This window comes from Pleurodeles waltl, chromosome 1_1 (genome assembly GCF_031143425.1).
Source record: "Pleurodeles waltl isolate 20211129_DDA chromosome 1_1, aPleWal1.hap1.20221129, whole genome shotgun sequence".
In the NCBI taxonomy this organism is placed as follows: Eukaryota; Metazoa; Chordata; class Amphibia; order Caudata; family Salamandridae; genus Pleurodeles; species Pleurodeles waltl.
The window spans coordinates 864,906,961-864,927,921 of NC_090436.1; the positions used below are offsets into that span (position 1 = coordinate 864,906,961).

Sequence of the window (20,961 nt, forward strand, 5' to 3'; positions counted from 1 at the left end):
TCTGGAATATATGTTCTGCCAAAGTTGAAGAAACCTAGTAAAGACTGTAGTTCCTTAAGAGCAATTGTGCACATTTCTCTACAAAGTGCGGGGCCAGGCTCTTCCCCTCGTTCAATAGCTCGTATTCCAGGAACAATACACTGAGAAAGTTAATCTTACTTTTCTTAAAGTTGAATTTGTAACCGAGGTCTGCAAATCCCAAAATGATCCGATCGACCCTTAAAAGTTGAATGTTGAGGTCGTCATCCATGAGGTATATGTCATCCACGTAGGATAATGCCTCGGGGTCAATATCATGTAATATTGATGTTACACGGGCTGAAAATAGCCCTGGGCTGTTCTTATAGCCTTGGGGTAAACGACAAAAGCGTTTTTGTGAGCCAAATGAGAATGCACTCAAGTCCTGACTTTTAAGTGCTAAATTCTGGCAGAAAAATCCATTAGAAATATCTAACATTGGTTTATATTTTTTACGCACTATATTGTTTATTAGTGCTGTGCTATGTGAGTTTTGTATAGCATATGTACGTGTATGACTATTTAAATGTCTGTAATCAATTACTATTCTGTAAGAATGGTCTGGCTTTGCAATGGGAAATAACGGGTTATTCATTGCAGATGTACAGGGCTCGATTACTCCCTGATACTCGAGCTGAGTGAGGATCTCCCTCACTGGAGCTTTTGCTTCATGTTTATCAGGATATTGTGGCTGCGGTTGGGGTGTAGACCTAACGCGAATAAGATGACAAGGAGACTCCTTGTCCCAACCTACATGATTGCGGTATAACGCAGGTGCCTGCGCTAAAGCCCATTCAGTAGCATTGGCTTGTTTTTCTGGTTCTGGAACAAGATTAGAGAAAGAAGGCAAAATGACAATGTGGGAGCTTATGGACGTGCTCAGTTGGCCAGTCCCTTTCGGCCAATAGGATGTCACTAGTGAGTTCATCCTAGAATATCACACCAATGGTGCGCTCCACGTCTCCCTCTATTTGAATTTTTAAATCATAAACCCTGTCAGGTGGGAGAACGTGGCTGTCTGCAGTCTCAACTGCAATAAAATCGCTAGTTGCTGTCGCATCCAGATGATCTTTCAGACTCTGGCGACATATCGTGACCTCTGCTGCGCTGTCTAACAGTGTCACCGCCCACATCTTGTTCCTCAACATTGTTCTCAAGTGTACTGGCATTTTTAGCTGACACTGCTGCCACCTTTTTCTTTTTAAACTGTGGCTTTTGCTGAGGAGTCTTTTCTTCTTTTTTAATTGTAGACTGCTGCGAGTCTTTCTTTTGTTTCACTTATTCAGGACGTCGATCAGGACGGCCCCCTCTCTCGCTATCTCTGTCCGGTGCATCCTGAAAGGAACGAGAGGGACGTGAATCAGTATATCTGTCAGGAATTTTGATATTCTCCCTATTTCTGAGATTGTATCTCCTTTCAGAGTTCTCCGGGTGTGGAGAATCAGCTCTCTTATTTCGTCTATCCTTAAATTCTTTTTGTTTTTCCCAGTGCTTTTTAGAGCCCTCTTGTGCCTGCTTCGTACCTTCCTTACGGGTGGTACTTTGTAATTCCAATTTCTTTGGCTTGGCTCCCAAACTATCCCGCCCTATACTAGTATAGGTGTCGGAAATTATTTTTGGTCGCTGTCTCTCCTGTTCCAATTGTGGAGTTTCTTGGAGACGCTGGCGTATTGCCAGTGCTACCGCTTCCACTTTCATATTACTGAATATTATTGAGGAAACTGCGTCAAAGTTCTGCATTAACTTCATCCCCAAATCTAAGGCTGGTGCAGCCCCATGCGCATTCTGTATTTGTTTCCACACTTCCGGTAAATTGGAAAGTGTTGGGGTACCATGTGTGGTAGTATATATAGCAGCGAAGACTGTACCCCATGTGGCGCAGTCATCCACCGAGGGAACCATCCCAAAGGGCAAGCACATTGTGAGGAGTCTATGCTTTTCCTGTGGCCCCGTATGGGGAAACACAGCTTCTAGCTGGTTTGTTTTCTGGGCTATCCAGAACGGAATTTTCTCTCGTTCTGTGGGTATTTTACCCATGATAGTATGTATTGTTTGTGGATTTATCCCAGTAGCCAATTGGTATCCAACAGGTGCTGGTGGCGCTGGACGCGCTGGTGTCATGTTCAAAGTTCGCATTACGAACTGAACTAGTCGTCTATATAGTGTCACTATTCCATTATATACATTTCTCAGATCTGCTATTGGCATATTTGATATGCCTGGATGAGGTGTGTATGTGGCAAACATAAGCCACGTTGGTCCATCATTACTTAAAGGACCTAGGGGGTTATTAAAACTTTGGAGGAGGTGTTAATCCGTCCCAAAAGTGATGGTAAAGTGACGGATATACCACCAGCCGTATTACGAGTCCATTATATCCTATGGAACTCGTAATACGGCTGGTGGTATATCCGTCACTTTACCGTCACTTTTGGGACGGATTAACACCGCCTCCAAAGTTGTAATAACCCCCCTAGTCTCACTCTTTGTATTTCATCTGGTAGGGCGCCTTCAAACCAGTTCTGATGCTCTTGGTATATAAGCGATATTTCATGATACTGGTATGCTTGATACCATTGAGGTACATTTGCAATTTCGTATGAGTGGAATGTATGTGTTCTTTGGTCTACCTCAGGAAAGGTGACCCAACAGTAAAATGTTTCTGTTTGGTATGCTTCATGAGCTTCTATTATGAGTGTAACATCCCCGCCCTCTTCTGTAAGGCCATGCTCTAACAGGTGTTGTGTTAGTGCTTGTCTAGCATTCTCAGGAACTTCTATGGCATTAGCCATATTTGTTTAGAGAAAGGGAACACCAAAACGGGGAGTAAAGTCCTTTTATGAGTTCGAGCTCGAACAACCTACAGCCTAATCAGGTGCTACCTTTTCAGCTGAGGCGGATCTTCCCAAAGACCACGGACGTCTCGTTTAATGGTACCTGTTGTCTGTGAGACAGTGATAGTCAGGGTATCCGTAAATTAGTGCCTAAACACCATCATTGGTGGCGCCATGTCGTAGTTTGGACTCTTGCTCTAGGCAAGACTGCTAGTTTGAGGATGACAGTACTTATGTTTGTAGGCGACTATGCCTATCCTACAACAAGTCGCAGCTGTCGTCCCAACCCTTCCGGCTCACTAGCAGCACCTCACCAAAAACCCAAATAGTAAAAGGTGATTTGTGGCAGCCTTTATGCATGGACTCAAGAGTATGACCTTTCAGGGAGTGTCGTGGTTAAATGGAGATTACCCCTTTCTCACAGATACATCATGTCTCAACCAAACACAGGCAATAACGAAGATGCAGTAAAGTTTCTATGGTTTTTATTTAACACAACTGCAATCTGCGAAAAGTTGCATGGGCTGCAACGATTAGGATAATGAACAGTGCAAGAAACAGAATTGTAAAGACAAGAGTCATTATTACAAAGACCCCCACCATCTTGCAATAACATGAAAAGACAGAGGGGGTCATTCTGACCCTGGCGGTCGGCGGCTCCCTCCCCTACCCCCGCCACCACCCCTGCCACCCCCAAAAGGTTGCAGGACCCCCGTCCCCCACCCCGGTCCCCAACATATACACACACATACACACATACAGGCACGCATTCATGCACATACACACACCCCCGCATTCATGCACATACACACCCCCCCCCGCATTCATGCACGCATTCATGCACATACACACACACACCCACATTCATACGCCCCCTCAATATACACACACGCACACCCCCATGCACGCACACAACTCACAACACACCCCCACCCCCCTTCCCTAGCGGACGATCACCTTACCTGTTCCTGGTGATCCTCCGGGAGGGAACGGGCAGCTCCGCCGACACCGCCACGCCAACAGAACACCGCCACAGCGAATCACAGGTCGTGATTCGCTGGGCGGTGTTCTGTTGGCGTGGCAGTGGAGGTGGAGCTACCTCCACTTCCCCGCCTGCCGCCAGTATGGCTGTTGGCGGCTCTTCGTCCGGAAACGGGCGGAGCGCTGCCAACAGTCAGAATGGCCCATGCGGAAGACCGCCAGCACTGGCGGTCTTCCGTACGGCGGTCCCTCAGCGGTCTATTGAAAAGACCGCCGAGGTCGGAATGACCCCCAGAGTGTCTAATATGTCCTAATACCCTATCATGATAGGCCTAACCTCTTACCTAAAGGAGAACTGGGTATGTTAAACCTAATCTGCCAATGCCATGTCCATGAGAGGAGCCCCCAACCCTTGTTACCTTGGAATGAGGTCTCTATCTCAGACACCGCAGGGACACGAAGAGTGGGTCAGCGTCAAGACAACGTGCAGCATCAATATCAGCGATGGTGGTGATGCCCTCTGGTCGGAATCCCTCTGATTATCTGTCTAAAGTGTGATGTATTTATACAGATATACTTGGACCCCTGACGTAGGTGTGTTCCCAAACAATAAATAACAGGCATGCTTGGGGCGGCAATTAATATAAACAATTCCCTCAAAAGCATGGAGAGGGAAAGTCCCTAAGTGTGAACACCTACTGTTTGTTTGTCTTTTGTCACTTGATCTTGACGCCTTAACGCGGTGGCACTGATAATGCAAAGCATAACAAGTGGCTTAACTAGAAACAAGGCAGCCATCTTAGAGGAATTAAATAATTAAATTGGCTAAGACAGAGCAAGCTAAGTAGGTTAAAAGTCACTAGGTGACGGGGGCACGAGTCTGCAAGCCGAAGGATAAAGTAACTCCTGTTAACCCATTAAAACAAACTAGGATTCACTACAATGTGAGTCACAGGGAGTGAAATAACCAGAGGTCAGGCATTTTGAATAATCTATAGAAAATGAAAGGCAGCCGTCAAGAACAGCTCAGTCTAGATTTATCAATGGCTACTCAGTGAAGTAGACAACAGGGCACCGTAATGTATTACCATCAAACATTTGAAATACTTTTCATTTAAAACGACTAGAGATTAAGCATAGGCAAGTTCAGATGATGCCTCCATTGTGCACACTCAAAAATACATTAATGAGTATTAAATACTCCAAAACAGACGGAAAAGGTATTATTGGCAAGTACAGTACTAAAACTATATATCATGCTGTTCGATGTCCTTTTCAAATTGATAGCAATACTGGAAAATAAAGTAAAATCAACAGATTTACCACAGGTAAGGCGCCCAGTGGTGACAATTCACTGGCAGAGTTCTACTAGGATTTGGGACCATGCGCACGTAAATGAAGAGGTGACCATAGAGTGTGTCATTCCACAGAAAATGAGGGAAGCAAGAACAGTAATGGTCCCCAACCTAGACAAGGACCCATTGTCCTAAAAAGTACTGCCAATGCTAACCAAGGAGTTGTGCTGCACTTGGTACACAGTGGCCAGAATAGGTATGTGTTTTTTTCATTAAGCCATGTGATGTCAAAGAGGGCGAATAATGTGGATGAATATATGTCTTAGCAACCCTGGACACAGAAAAGGCATTGAACACAAATGGCAGTTATTTATGTTCACAGTACTGAAGCATATGAACCTCGTGAGAGACTTCTAAAATGGATTAAGCTGTTTTTTTGTGGCAAGGGTGTGAACTGGAAAGATTGTGTGGGAGGAATGTGAGATAAGAAGAGGCATAATGCATGGATACTCCCTTTCCCCTCTACTATTCACCCTGATAATGGAAACTTTGGCAGACTTTTTTATGTGGAAATAAGGGCACCAGTGGGAAATCTAGAACATATTATGTCACTCTACATTGACAACATATTATTGTATCTTAATAAACGCCTGGGTCAGTGTCTCTAGGCTGCTTGGAGAAATAGCTTTTAGTGTGGTTTTGCACATCAAGATAAATGTGTTGATTCCCCTTGGTGCACTGGCACCTACTGATGAGGATCCCTTCCTAATCTTACCTGTGCAGCAGGTGACTTTTTAAAATAGTTAAGTGTAATGATTTGCTAAACAGCCTCACAAACTGAACATTAAATGGGCCTTAATGGGGCTTTTGAACTGCATACTCTTTTGGATCACCCTGACTTTGTAAAAGATTGGCTGAATAACATTGGCAAAATGGATAAGCTCCCACACTGTCTCTATATATTTGAACGATGCATGTGTACTTATCCTGTGGGAATCTTTAAAAAAATGGAAATCATTTTGTATAGACTGGTCAGCTCCCAAAGATTTACAAGGAATTAGGAATCTATGCCTGTCAGGAGGACAGACTGAGACTGCATCAACAAAAGCTATTACTTAGCAGCTCATTTGCAGAGCAGGAACTGTTGTGGGGACTATCTCACAAGGCAATTGTGATATGGATATTCAAGTACTAAGGGGGATAGTAAGGCTATGGGCAAACTATTTCTGATTAGGACATTTGTGTCTTTTACAGACACTGAAAATATATTGATATTATGGCTGAATAATTTCTATGTTACCAGAGGCTGTGGAAGACAAGGGAATCTTTCTCAGACTAGTGGAGACAACATACTGAGGGCATGCTGCGTTTGGCCACGTAAGAAAAGTTAATATATATGTGTGTTGTGGAGGGTGCTCAGGGCAGATGTAGCTAAAACTGTACAGTGGATAAGAGCTATGTGAAAGGCGTACTGGGAGACAAGATTTAGCTCTAAGGAACGGTACAGAATATACATCCTCATCTGATATGTCTATATTGTTCCAAGAAAAGGTCCTGCGTAAAACAAAAATGAACATGAGAAGGAAAATGCTGTGAATATAATGATGATGAGATATATTTCTTCATCTGTTGCAAAACTGTCATTTAGAAGTGAATTACTAGACAGAAGCACATACTATGAGAAATAACTGTACTGGCCTGCACATTCCAAGGCATCAGAGTGCTAGAGGTCCACAAAGCGAAAGGTGGAATAAGAGATAGACCTATGCAATTAATATTATTACTAGCAAAAAGCCATTAAGCTAATTAAGGACTAGGAGTGAGCAGCCAATGATTGAGAAGTGGCTATCTAATGATGATAAATGGTTCAAAGAAGAGGTAGTATGTATCGCACAATGAGAGAACCTCAAGAAGATTGTCTCATTGGAACTTACATAATATTGAGAATCTGTTTCCCCCAGATCAGGACTGCTTTAAGCCCTGCATGTTATGTAGTTTAATGTTTCTTTGAAAGAATTTCTAAATGTGTCTCTCCTTATACCACATGAATGTATATAATGGTGGGTACTCTGAAAATTATGTGAGGGGAGCATACAGCTATACTGAATACAAACCTAGAGCTGCCTCTGACATGTGCTGCTAAATGTAACTTATGTTTCTTTGATTTATGTTTGAAAACGTAATAAACAGACCATTGAAAAGAAAATGTGGTAAATCCAAGCAAATACGTTCAGGCTGAAAAAATAATCTTACCGAAGTGTGAAGCTCTTCATATCAGAGTGTTTTCTGTTATCACCCAACTCTAAATCAAGCACAATGTGTCTTATTTAGAGCTTTGCAGAAAGGGTGAAATCTCATAAACCAGCTGCCTCCCACTTCGTCAAATGCTGTTTCTCCACTTTATCTGAACTTGAGGGCCATTGAGTACCATCAGCGGAACCTCTGTTGATGGTAATCTTTGAAACAGAGGTCCATCTGCCACGGGACCACTTGGTCACAGTGACGTTGTCCAGCCCTATTTGGCGTAGGGTGAGAGTCGCTTATTTTATCTGTCCCTGTCTGCCACATGAGTAGGGAAAATGTTCAGAAAAAAAAAAATTCTGTTTGGGTATTTGTTTCAACTGAAGAAAAAAAAAAGTTTGTCGAGCCTTGGCTTTAAACATTGCACCTGCTCAGACAACTTCACTTCTATGAAGGAAGCTGCCCTGGCAAAGAATTCCTTCACCTTAGTGACATCCCTGCCAGGCTGGTGGGAAATCCCTAAATACAGGTGGCACCCTTCCCGTCTCCCCAACCAGGGTGGCAGTGAACATAACCTCAACCTCTCCTGTTGGATGGCAGGCCATCTTCCAAGGCCAAAACAAGGCCATATGTGCCTAATAGTACAGGTGGGACATAAAATGATCCAGAAGTCACTTCCTGCAGCCCTTGTGCCTTTAGTTACTCATTGATATAATAACAGCAAGAGACAAGGGAATGCTCAGAACCACTGATCAGGCGGTGAGCCAGTGCTCACTCACAGTACATATACATTGTTTTAATAATTAGCACAGAGCTAGGTAAAGACAAATAGATTCAAAATATGCTCTCCTTTTATTTTTATAAAGATTAATAATTCAGAGTCTACCTGACTCTTGTGTCACAGGTAATCAAGAACCTGTCAGGAGGTTCGCCACCATTTGAAGGTGGTTTACAACTGACTGTGGCGAGTCCACCTTTAGCAGCCAGTCATCGAGTTAAAGGAAAACTAGAATCCCGAAACACCGAAGACGGACTGCGACCATCCCCATCATCTTCGTAAACATCTGAGGGGCAGTGGTGAGCCGGAAGTGGAAAAGAGTAAATTGAAAATGCTCCTGGCCTACTTTGAACCACAAGTAACGGTTATCGGACTGCAGGATGGGTACATAAAGGCAGGAATCCTGCAAGTTCAAAGCAACCATCGGGTCACCTGAATCCAAAGCAAACAGAACATGGACCAAAGCATACTGAATTTATCCTGCTGCAAGGTGTTCAAAGAACAGACTCTATAAATGCCTCCATCCTTCTTCTGCACGGGGAAACAGCAGTCCCCAATTCTGGGCCCAGAACCCTAGCTACAGCTGCTTTGGCTAAAATAGCTTGCACTTCTTGCTGAAAGATGGACTGGTGCTCCTCTAAAAACGCTCTGATTTGGGTTGAAGGAATGACAGGGCATAGCTTTGTTGAACGAGCTGAAGGACCCACCTGTGGGATGTTATATTTTGCCACCCTTGCAGAAAATGTTTGATCCTGCTACCGTCTTGGAGGTTGTGTGGCCCCAAGGGCAAACTAAAGCAGCTTTAGAAGTTGATGCTATATGACTTGGGGACTGGGTAGATCCCTGTCTCTGGTTGTCTGGACATGTCTGTTGGATCCCTCTGCCCAACGCCAAAAGAGCTGGGGTGAATACAGTGCAGGCAGTGAGCCTTGGCACTGCCATGAAAGGGATGAAACTGTTAAGGGTACTGTCTTGTCTAGATAAAGAGGCACCCAAAATGTGCAATGGTATGGCTTTCTTTGAAGCTCTCTGGTGCACAGTTTGCCTTCTTGATAAACAAGTGAGACCCGTCGAATGGCATGTACCATTAGTGATGCCTGCATGTTATAAAAGTAGCCTGTGGATCTCATCCAAGCATGTCGGTGAAGCACCACAACAGATCCAACTGCTCTGCCCAAGGAGTCAGTAGTATCCAGTCCAGACCATCCTCAATGGTTTGAGCCAGATTAGACCAACATTCTTTATGGACTGCTGGAAAGATCTTGCTAACCATGTGCCATAAGGGAATGAGAAGCAGATTGATGCCTGCAAAGGTGCATCCAAATAGGCATTTTAGTGCATAGACTATGGGAACTTCTGAGGCTGCACTACTTTCGGTCCAGGGTACACGGAACAATAGCAAGAGCCATTGGTTCAGAATGGGATCTGAATAAAAAGGTAGCTTGTTAGGGGCTATGGAGAGATCAAACAATACTGATGAATAATGTACAATTCTGTAATGCTGCCCTCACAGTGGCCAAAAGAGACGTGGTTAAACTTTAGGGGAGTTCTGATCACAATGGATCCATAATAAACACTACTGAATGCAGGCTGAAGAGATTGTCAGCAGAAATTTGAAAAGATCTGGGGCCTTTGAGAGAAATTCAAGATCATGATTAAATAAAGGTTACAATACTAATGTAGAAGGGAGGTGACTACAGGAACAAGAAACTAATTAGGCAAGTCAAATTCATGATAAAGGATAAGACTGTTTGTTTAGCTAAATGAGAGGTAATGAATCAAACTGACTTTGTCAGCAGAGGCTGTAATATTGACACTCCACACATTGTTGAGAGGACTCCCTTGACTGCCAGAAGGCAGCCACCATGTCTATATGTACCCTTATACATATGTAAACCTGTACTGAAAAATAATGCCATTGTGTTAAAAACGTGTCCTATAAGGCATTGGTATCTCTTCCAAGCAAACAACTGGTATTAACTGACCTTGGAGGCAAGACCAACAGAGGAAAACATCTGCTACCCAAATGCCTCAATTTGTTTCAATACTCTGTCCTTTGGAGTCTGGGGATTGAATTGGGTTTCAATGTACAGGTGAAAGCCTGAAATTCCAGACTTTCTGGCATAAGGTGTTGCGTCAAGAAGTCAGGGTCATCCGGCACCGGCCTGTGGAGTCTGGCAACCTGCCTGCTCACCGGTGTGCACAAACAAGGCTTTGTACCGGTGCCCATTAGAATGTCAATCGGAGCTTCAATAAATGGAAATAAGGGCACAGATGAAGTTTAGATAGGATATAGAATTAGTTTTGACTTCCATAGTTGGCAGCTGTATATCTAAGATTTCCACTGCTTGTCCTAGAACCATGGCAAAGGAAGCATTCTCTTCTTCTATTGAAAGTCCAGAAAGAAAACATAATCCATTGTACAGGGAACTGTCTAATCAATTGGCCTCCTGCATGTCCATACATAAATTTTCATCATCATAGTGTTGAGGACTATAAGGACCGTAATCACACTCATCTCCATTATCATCTTGTAGGACTGGCTTGCTCTGATCTGAGTCTGAACTAAAAAGTTGACAAAACAATTGGGTGTAGCTCCGAGGAAATGCCATGCTCCTGCCTGACTCTGATTAAGTTGGGACCCGGTGCATCAGAATGGCTTCAGAATGTGACCTCATTTAGGCATAAAATAAAATCGGCTGGGAGTCAGATAGGACCATAGGAGACGGGCCTTCCCCTGGCATTGTTGCTGGTGCCGATGCCACGGGAACCAACGTGGATTTATTGCCAGACTAGAAGCAGACTCTGATGTCAGAGTGGAACCACAGGTGCATTCAGGAGGAACCGATGATGCTGAGGGCAGATCCACCAGTGGTACCCCTACTGGAGGCCTCTGTGGAGCCTTGAGACGCAAAGGAGCTCCAAAGGGAGCCAGAAGGTTGCCAAAGATTTGCAACATGGCATCACTGAAAGTCTCGATTGGTTGTGACAGCAATGATGTCCCTGGAACTTCGAGGTGCATTGTGATCAGGTCCAGAATTGGCTTCACAGCTGGGGACCAGGTGGGAGACCGGGAACCATCTTACATCCACGCAACTTCTCAATGAGAGTGGCGAGACTGAGATGAGTCCTGCTTGGCTTTCTTAAGCTTCGTCTTTGAATTGTCTTCGTGTCTCACCGTTGAACGAGCTCATAGAGCACCCTCTTCTAGACACCTGCCTGGGGCTCCACCCAGAGCACTGATCACCCGCTTCCTTAACTTCTGAGACCACGACTGCATTGTGAGGGAGGCCGGCTTGCAGGATGGAGTTCATTATCAAAATTCAAAGATCCTCATCTTTCCAGACTATTCTCGGGAGGTTTAGACCAAGAGGCGCGCCTTTGAACAAGTTAAACAGAAACTGAAAGCGCTACATCTCCAAAATATGCTCCTTTTGCCTGCTCACCTTAAGGTCATACTTGCTGGCAAGGCCTACTTCTTTGACACCCTGGAGTCTGCCTGGAAATGGGCGACAGAGGAGCAGCGACTCCGGGAGTGCCCTGACGCAGCCTCCTCATCTGGCCTGGCGATGTCCCGAGTTCCTGGGGCATCTGGTGGGAGTGGAGGTTAGGGTGTGCCTGGCCCAGGGCCTCCCGCACCAGATCTCGCTGTGGATGCCAAAAGGACCGACAGGCTTCAAGGTCTCCTGGCTCTGGATCCCCTGGCTCTGGATCCCCCGGCCAGCTGACTTCTCAACGTGACAACTCCTGCGATCTGGCTCATCTAACCCAGACGGCCCCACCTGAGGGGGAAAACTGAGTCAAACACCACCAATCTAACTGATCGTAGCAGGGCTAGGTGGTGCCTAGATAGGCTAATCAAAATGGTAGATATGAGATTCTTCTTCCGGAGGGATCCACCACTCCGTACTATCTTATTCTTCTATGGTTTCTTTTGAGTTATTGTTGGGGTCTTTTTTAGGGCAACGGATGCTTCTTCAGTTGGGGTGGGAAGTATGGGGAGGACGGGTGTTAATCATTGTTGGTTAGTATTCTTGTATTATCGTTTGTTTTATGCCACGCTGTCATGCAGAGTTAAAATGTCTTCCTTAACTGGTGTCTCCATGCTCATTCACACCCACACAACAGGCCCACCCAGGAGGTTTCCCCACGTTTTTCAGCATTTGGCCCTCCCCAGACCAAGGTCCCCTCCTCCTACAACACATGGCCCCTTACACCATAGTGTCATGGAACGTCAACGGCCTTCTTGATAAAATCAAATGGGTGGCAGGGCTGCGTCGCGTACCAAGCGAAGGGCTGTCTGAAAAAATACCATAAGGTTTGGTCCAAGTGGCAGGGGGCTGTATGCTCAGCAATGTAAATGCTTATTTTGTGTGGGATCTGATGTGGCGGGTACTTTTTCAGACAGCCCCTCGCTTGGTACACTGGCCCTTCTATCTGAGCACACCAGTCCACTCCTCACCTCCATTTTGACAAAGGGGGGAAGTGCTCATCACCCACTGTGTGGCAATATCTCTTTTGGCTATGAGCAACGCCGTGCCCAATAGTGTTTTTAGTGCTCGTGAGCCTCCCATTTCCTCAATCACCCCCAAGAGGACCATCAACGGAGAAGGCTCCAGGGCAAGCTCCAGCACACTGAAGCGTTCATTCAAGATTTGTGTCCAATATCTCGTAATGACGAGGCATGCCAGGACGACGTGGAATAAATCAGCAGAAGTGTGGGGGCACCTACTACATTACGGAGTAGGTCTCAACCCTGCTCGATGGAGTCTGGCAAGAGTTGGATATGTGCAGTGTAAGTAGTACATTTGTACCAAGCATAGTCTGTCAGAGATTGTAAGAGCACGTGGTGCCATCAATGCATCCCACCAGTCTTCATCGTATAATGGTCTGATCCAGGCCTCCCATCAGGAGCGTAAGGTTGAAGAGCTGGAGAGGCATTCAATACTAGGGAAAAATATATTTGTGGTACCCCTCCCGCACCCAGTGCCTCCATCATCACCTTGGCCTCCATGGGACTGAATTCGGGTATAGTGGCCCTTTAATGCATGCCTCAGTTTTAAGAATTTGTAAAATTGTGTCCTGGCTAGTCCATAGGTCTGCTAGAGGTTTTGAAAGGACATCATATGGGAACCCTCCCAGACATTGCCCACCAACTTGAGGCCTATAGCATGGCAGGACAGGGCTAATTGCTGATTTTTAATTAGACAAATTTAGTTGACAATGGGCTTGTGAAATCTTGTAATAACTTGATTTGGAGTTGCTTTACTCTGCTCAGTGACATGTTATTGTAAAAACAAAACAATATAGTTGGTTATTAAAAAAAACAAGCATTTGCAATGCAATGGGTCTCGCATTTCTCCAAGTTAGAGCTATTAGCAGTTGTAAACTCCCAACCGGACTTTTCTTGCCACATTGAGTTGAAAAAAGAGCGCGATCGCGCTGCTACGTAGTGAAAACTATCGGCAAAAGTGCAATTATCTACGTAACTGGCAAAAGTGCAATTAACTATGTAACAGGGTTGATGTCATGCAAAGTGCTCGACTTCTGCCCAGCGAGATCGGGCTGCGAAAAAAGAGAAAAAGTAGTCCACAAACCGGACCGAAAACAGCAAGCCTCGTATGTTTTCAGTACTTGGTCGCTGCGTTCGAGGAGGGCTAACCACCGGAAAAGGCATGACGTATGCATGCCTTCCACTAATGAAAGCAAGCAGATTTTAAAAGGCAAGCCCACAAACCAATAAAAGACACTGACGTAACATGGACGGGGATCCGAGCCCTTTTCTAACTACTGAAGCGTCTTGCAAGCGATACGCATCCGCGAGCGCATGCTAGCGCAGGCTCGACCCTAAAAAAGCTTCCTCTTTGACGTAGACTTATCTGAAGTCTGGAAGCATGATGATGACCTGTCATGATAATAGCTAAAGAGTAGGAACAGGTCCACGCCCTTGATTTGGAGCAGGAGAGTGGCTTCTGAGACTTCCTTATGTGTTTATTGACATACACTTTGGCTTTGCATTCCCAGATTGGCTTAGGATTCACAAGAGCACACTTCTCACAAGACTGGAAGTCGTGAGCCGAACCCACACACCAGAGACACACCTAAGAAGAATCTTTCACAGACATCTGTTTATGACAGTTCCTATAAGGTTTAAACCCTGTAGTTTTAGGACAAGACATGCTGCCTTGAACACTAGAATACAGAAACTTTGAGGGAAAACTTGTCAACTGATGCAAAACTGTTTGTAGTTAGAGAGGAACTGACGTTGATGTACAAGAGTGAGGCGTACATGAGGCTCCATCGTAACTTGCAGGCCAGAACAAAGTCAGTGCAAAGCCACATGGTGCCACATACTGGAGCATTGAGCATGGAAGTAATAGTATAGAAATGTTTTGGATCCAGTACAGTGCTTGTGGATATCCTAAAGGTGAGGAATGTGTGGTTAGGATTATCCATCAGAAAGAGAATTTCCTGCCAATCACACCATCTTCTTTTATATTATCTTCATGGAGAGACAAAGGCCCAGCTGACTTGTTTTGGTGATTGGCATGCAAGCCTTTCTATGTACCATAGGCTAAAGAAAAAGTGGAACTGGGCAGCAGGACTGTAGCTCCCATTTGATGTTGTGGTCTGAGAAGCATAAAAAAATTACATGGAGGAACACTAAGTCAATTTCATTAATACTGAAGACGTAGAAATAATATCAAGTTCTTGTGTAGTGAACCATAAGACGTGAGGGTTAAACAGAAATAGTAACCAAAACACCCAATAAATACATTGGGCAAAAGATACAGACGTATGGAAGATGTCACAGTATGGGAGGTAAAGGATATATTGGTCACTAATTTAATTGGATCCTTTTTACATTTTCAGTACAGATAGGTACACAAGTTCTTGTTGAAACAGAAACAGAGAATGCTAAATGTACACTAAGTTCAGTGAGAGAAGGAATCAAGCTGCATTTAGGTCAACATTTCTAATATCGGATCCCTGAAATGGACCTCTAAAACAGGAGCCATGGCCAGTTTCCTCATGGAAGAAACTCCAGGGATGGGGATGATGCCAACAAAATGCAAGTGATGATAGTTTATAAAAAACACTGTGTCCCCTCTGTTCCATTGTCATGGTACCGTTAAGGCATGATATATTTAGGTCTCACATATCTGGAAATTGTGACATAAAGCTCATAAGGTCCAACTCCATTTTCAGTAGGCCCTGACACTATCGTAGGTAATAGGAGTCACCATATTACCACTTTTATGCAGAATCATTTTTATATCTCTTCCTGACATTGATATAACACCTGATGCAACATCAGTCTGGTATAAGTTCTAATCGTCACCATGTCAAGGTCAAATAGGAAAGATAGACATCAAAATAGTCAATATAGTGTAGTCTGAATTGGCATCCTTACATCTTATATGTCCATAGGGAATCATCTGTGACGTACATCTTATGTACATTTCCCTAATGGGACATACATCTTAATGCACATAATCTATGTAAGACAATCCTAAACATGTGTCAGAAATTCCAATCTCTGATAAGATTTAGTATATAAAGGCAGCCACCTGACCTCTTGTCAGGAGAGGGTCATTTGCCCAGATTATTGCTCAAGATTTTGCCAGACATGGCCTAACCTACTGCCAGAGCACTTCAACGATGCTCCATCTCATCTGATGTTGATAAAGCAGAGTCCTGGAGGAAAGTTGCTACCACAGCACATGTTTGCCCTTCACAGGGAACACTGCCTTCACGTTTTCGCTGAAATAAACAGCTCTTGCTGTCAACAAGGTGTGCAGTGTGTCACGCCTCCCTAACAAACTCTAGACTGCAAGTTGCTCTACTCTCCATGCTCACCTAATGTAGCATATAGAAGGAGGTTTTTGCGGTGTTAGGTTTGAAATTACATTTTAACCATGTTAGAAATTTAGGTTTTAAATGACATTTTAAACATACTAGAAATGTTCATTTTATTCTTGTTGTTCACAACATGCCTCCTTACTGTTTTATGATATCATGTGCAGTTATTTTAGTGGTGCCGTGAAACAGGTTCACCGTGTTGTAATAATAACTAAATAGATGTGTTTCCATTACCATGGTGCCCCTGGTCCCTTTACGGGGATTGTTAGTAACCCAAAAGCAATAACTCTACTTCAACAATGTCTTAGATTGAGTTCTATGGGTCTACCCTAACCTGTCTTTCACATTCAGCATTGATGGACTGAACCAAGTTCACGTGTGTCACTCGTGGCTGTGAAAGCCAACCTTGAAGAACTTTGCCAAAGTTGTAGTTTACGCAACAGCTGTTCTCCTTTGGAAGTAGGGATTGGACTTGCAGTGTGAACCGCTAATCAAATTTGGCTTCTCTCAACCAAGTGAAGGACACAACATTGGGCATTCAACAGGTTCTACAGAATTTGGTTTGGTGATTTAGACTGCTGTATCAACTATTATTCTGCTCCTTTGGCATACATGGATAGCATTAGGCAGTATCCTTATCTTTAAAAGGTTTCAAAAGTTCTGTTCATGTCACCAACTGTATCACTTGGCGAACTGTTATTATACTCTTTTATGTAAAATGTTATGGTTTGTTACTCATCTGTCTAGGTTTGAGTTATGTGAATGCCTTTAAGTAAAGGAGAAATCAAAAGACGTGCCAGCATAAATTAATTAATGCAAAGACAATTTGGCAACAAATCTCTCCCTAAGACAACAAACAACAGGCAAAGGGCACACTGGCCAAAAGAGAGCCAGGCTACTAACAAAGAATTGAGATCTGAAACCTGGAAAACATACCCTCCATTGCTACATGATACACCAAACAATAATGAATCTATCTGGTTTGATGTAAGCCCGATCAATGTGGTCAACATCTTATGGTCTAAGGCAGATAGCTTTAGCTGCTGGCAGACCTGTTGTTTCTGATACATAATATATGTTTACAGCGATCTTTGGGTCAGCCTCTTGTTCTTGATTGGATGGTGCTGTGTCTATCTCAGTTGCCACCTCTTGATGCAATCTCTTCACTACCTATTCTTTATATTTCAGTCTCACAGTGTTCTGAAAGGATCAGTTTTATCCTCTGACTGCTTGAGGGGACTCTTTTTTTTCTTCTGCAGTGAGCACTTCATGAGAGTGTATATGTACTTTCACTTCTTGTTCTTCTGCACTCACCCTGCGTGCTCTTCTTTTTCTTTCCTCCCCCCTTTCTCAGCCTACTCCCTATTGTAAACGTCTTTGGTTCTCAAAATACCAGTGCCTTCAAACTACTGCTAGTCTAGTTGGTTCACAGCTATTTTTCACTATTTCCTAAATTGTAAATCACAGTTGTAAAATGACCATCCACCATGCATGTTAGAATGATAAATTAAAAACATCCAACATGCTTCAGTCCTGACATACATCTGCACACACAGAAGCATAAATGTGCCTCAGCTGCTATCTTTGAATGAGTTTCTTTAATGCCTTTCTTTAATTGACAATCCATGCACATTATTTGTGATGCATGCATTTAAACATGAATGGCAAATAAATTAGCCCTGCATTTTAGAGCCAAGATACATTAGTTTCCCCAATGCTTGTTTAAACTAGTACAACACAGATATACCTGCATCACAAACATGGCTAGACAGCAAAGGAAAGCTTTACATTAGGGTGCATTTGGTAACAGAAAAGGACCCTTCGCACAATCCTAAATGCTCTCACAATTCAAGAGTTTAGACATGGGCTCTTTGTGGAGCACACCACCTACAATGCTTCAATGAATCCGACATTGTACCACAATGCCAACTTCATTCCTGATAGCGCATTGTTTAGTAAATCCAATCGTAAGAGTTTATGACTTTTAAAAGGAAGAGGTAAATGTGTCAATTGAGAACAATTTCAATTATTAAATATGTCAGAACGTATTTACAGGCAAAACGATTTTATAATTATTTATTGTAGCGGATACCTGAAGCTGATTTGGTGTGCCAACAATACTCTTTCTCTTCCTTATTGCTGCTATCTCCTCTGTTTTAAGCTTCAGAATTTTTTGCTGCTGTTCAGTCTTTAACTGGAGTTCCTGAAAAATTTGACAATGGAAGTACTGTTGTCACTTTGGTAGGTTGCCAATGAATCATATTCATTCACAGAGAAACATAACTTTAAAACTGAGGATCCTCTTGCACAACTTAAACGAGATGGCTGAAAGCGGGTCAAGCAGTTTTACTCTGTGTCTTCAAAGCACAGTACAGCCAGCAAGAAAAATTGGAATGAAAGGTTAAGGCGCACAGTAGTTTAGGGGTGAGGGTGCAGGGAGGGGGTTCAAGGAGGACACCCAGGCAGGAAACTGTATGTGTGTGTCTGGGTGGGGGGCGTGAAAGGGACAAAGAGGAGGAAGTGGATAGGAGAGGTGAGAAGGATGTGACATGAGTAGAACATCAGCCATGACAGGTGAACTGAATTTAAGGTATCTAACAGAGAGAGTGACTCAGACATCCAGCACACAACAATAATTTTGTGAGACGACTAGAAAAGAAGAGACAATGAGCAGTCAGACCAGTGGATACACTGCAGAAAGCACAGGACCCTGGTTAGAGAAGAACAATGTATGACGAGGAAAGACAGGATTAGCAGTTGATATACAGTTTATAACAAATAACACAAAAAAAAACTAATAATTACTTAATTTTTAATCCCAGTTCTCCATCATAGAACATTTTAATTGAAATCAAAAACAGATAATTTCCATGTGTGCAGCATCACATACACATTATAAAGATAATGCTAGTTAGAGGCTAGGAAAAATGGCTTTTGACAGCTGATAAGTCTGAACTGTTTAATATACTCCAGGATGGCAGTTATGCCCTGCTGAAGCGCTAGGCTATAATCCTCAAGTAATCCTTCATTATCCTATTTGAGCAAAGGTAATTCACCAAGAAGGAGCTTACCAGGTAGATAACATAGAACAGCACCATTACCATGCTCTAGACCCAAAGAGATCAGGATCTCAGAGGGAACAGCTACGGTGTGCTCCCCATGCCTGGTACATTGCAGAGAAGTGAAGTGATGCATACAAGGCTGTGGTTAAGTGGTTACGAGCAACAGTGAAAAAGCCCCATCAGTAGCAGAGTATCAAAAGGCCAGATTTCTGCAGTGCTGTGCCAAGGGAAGGGCAGGAGGTGGCCTGGCAACTGGAGGATGTCTTAGGGGGCAGCCATTATCGCAGTATCGCAGGTCTGAAGTGCTAGTGCTGCAGACAGTTACTGAAGAGCCAACTAGATATTTGAAGGACTGACCCTACTCTCTTTCAACAATCTCTTCCATACTCTGCTGAACAATATGGACTAAGCAGCATGATGAGCATGGATTCTTGGGGGCAGAATCAAGCACAGGCTGATCTGTGGAGTCCAATACCTCTTGCGACACAGGCAAAGTGAGCAGTCACAGTCAAGTTTTAGGTCACTTGCATCTGGAAACTCCTTTCATGTATGGATGGCAAAAGGATCGGGCCTCAGTTGAAGCCTTGCCATCATGCAAGGCAGAGCAGAGGCTCCTACAGCATAGCAAATAGCAAGGTCTGGTGCAACACTCAATTCACCACTGGTCTGAGATCATTCTTGCACATGTCCCTAGATTTCTGTACAGGAGGTGTTTCCCACCCGTAAGTACCGGGAAAAAGTTTATTAATTTTGATGGATAGTTTTAACTGCAGGTTCCTCGCCATTAGAATAGTCGCAAGGTGCCAGACTAGTTCCAGAAGATTTCGTAGTATAGCTTCCAAGTGCCACTAGGTGGCGCCATACCGCACCACGTTGACTTTGTTCCACCCCAGAAGTGATGGAGCTGAGCACCCATAGGCATCAATGTCAGTACCTTTTTTCAGCACCTTCAAGTGCAGGTCTGGCGCTACACTCCCTTTTTCATCAGTTAGATGAGTATTCAATTTGAATTCAAGGGTGCAAAAGAACTATGTCTCGCCCAAAATATACAGGCTTTAAGTCATGCTATGACTGTTGTAAACAGATGTTGGTGATGGACCTGCACAAGGTCTTCCTTTGGTGTTTGGGATCAGAGTGCCACTCCAAGTAGTGAGATAAGCGTGCCTTCATGCACCCAAAGGTGATCCAGGACCGTGAAACAAAGCTGTACGTCACCAAGCATTGTACGACCTCATGGACCTGGTGTAAGTCTTGCTCCAATTTTTTCATGATCAAAGCCATCTGGTAAGCATAAGTACAAATCAAAGAGAAGACAAGAGGATGTCAAGGTACCACTCAATCTCACTCCCAATCTTCGATGCTGGAGCTGATACCACAGTTGATCCTGAGGCATGCCAAGTTTGCCGAGCCATTCATGATGACGCAGCAGGTCAAGGTTCTTTAAGGAGGCCATGCTGCATATTTTTGGCACTCTTCTGGCTCCACCTGGTCCCACGTCAGACCCCCAAGCATCTGCAGGGATCACCAATAAGGTTACTGCTGGTCAATGCACCATCGGTGTTGTCTCAGATCCTGGAACTCACTCATGTTCTGCTCTGACTCCAGTGCCAACGTCTATTATGGCTTCAAAACCTGCACAGGTTCCTCTTTCATCGACACCAATCTCGATGTTGCGGTGCCAGATCAGCTCGGCCCTGACCAAGGTCACGCTCTGACACCACTCCAGCTCAATCGGTTCCCATTCGACCTGGTTCAAACAGTACATTTCTAGGGAACTGTTGTCAGATGCTCCATCATCTTCTTCCTTCTGAGTCTGACCAGAGTTTACCACCTCCAGGAGATGACAACAGTGATGATGGGGATGATATGCCCCCACATTATGATGATGA

The 20,961-nt window shown here is 44.0% G+C and overlaps 1 protein-coding gene across 1 annotated transcript in view; it reads right to left on the minus strand.

Moving 5' to 3' along the window:
• KIF27 (kinesin family member 27) overlaps positions 1-20,961 on the minus strand; it is a 455,459-nt gene that overhangs the window by 172,386 nt on the left and 262,112 nt on the right. Inside the window, exon 12 of the mRNA XM_069229770.1 lies at positions 18,103-18,213. Within this exon, the coding sequence (XP_069085871.1) occupies positions 18,103-18,213 (111 nt within the window). The remainder of the gene's footprint in view (positions 1-18,102; positions 18,214-20,961) is intronic.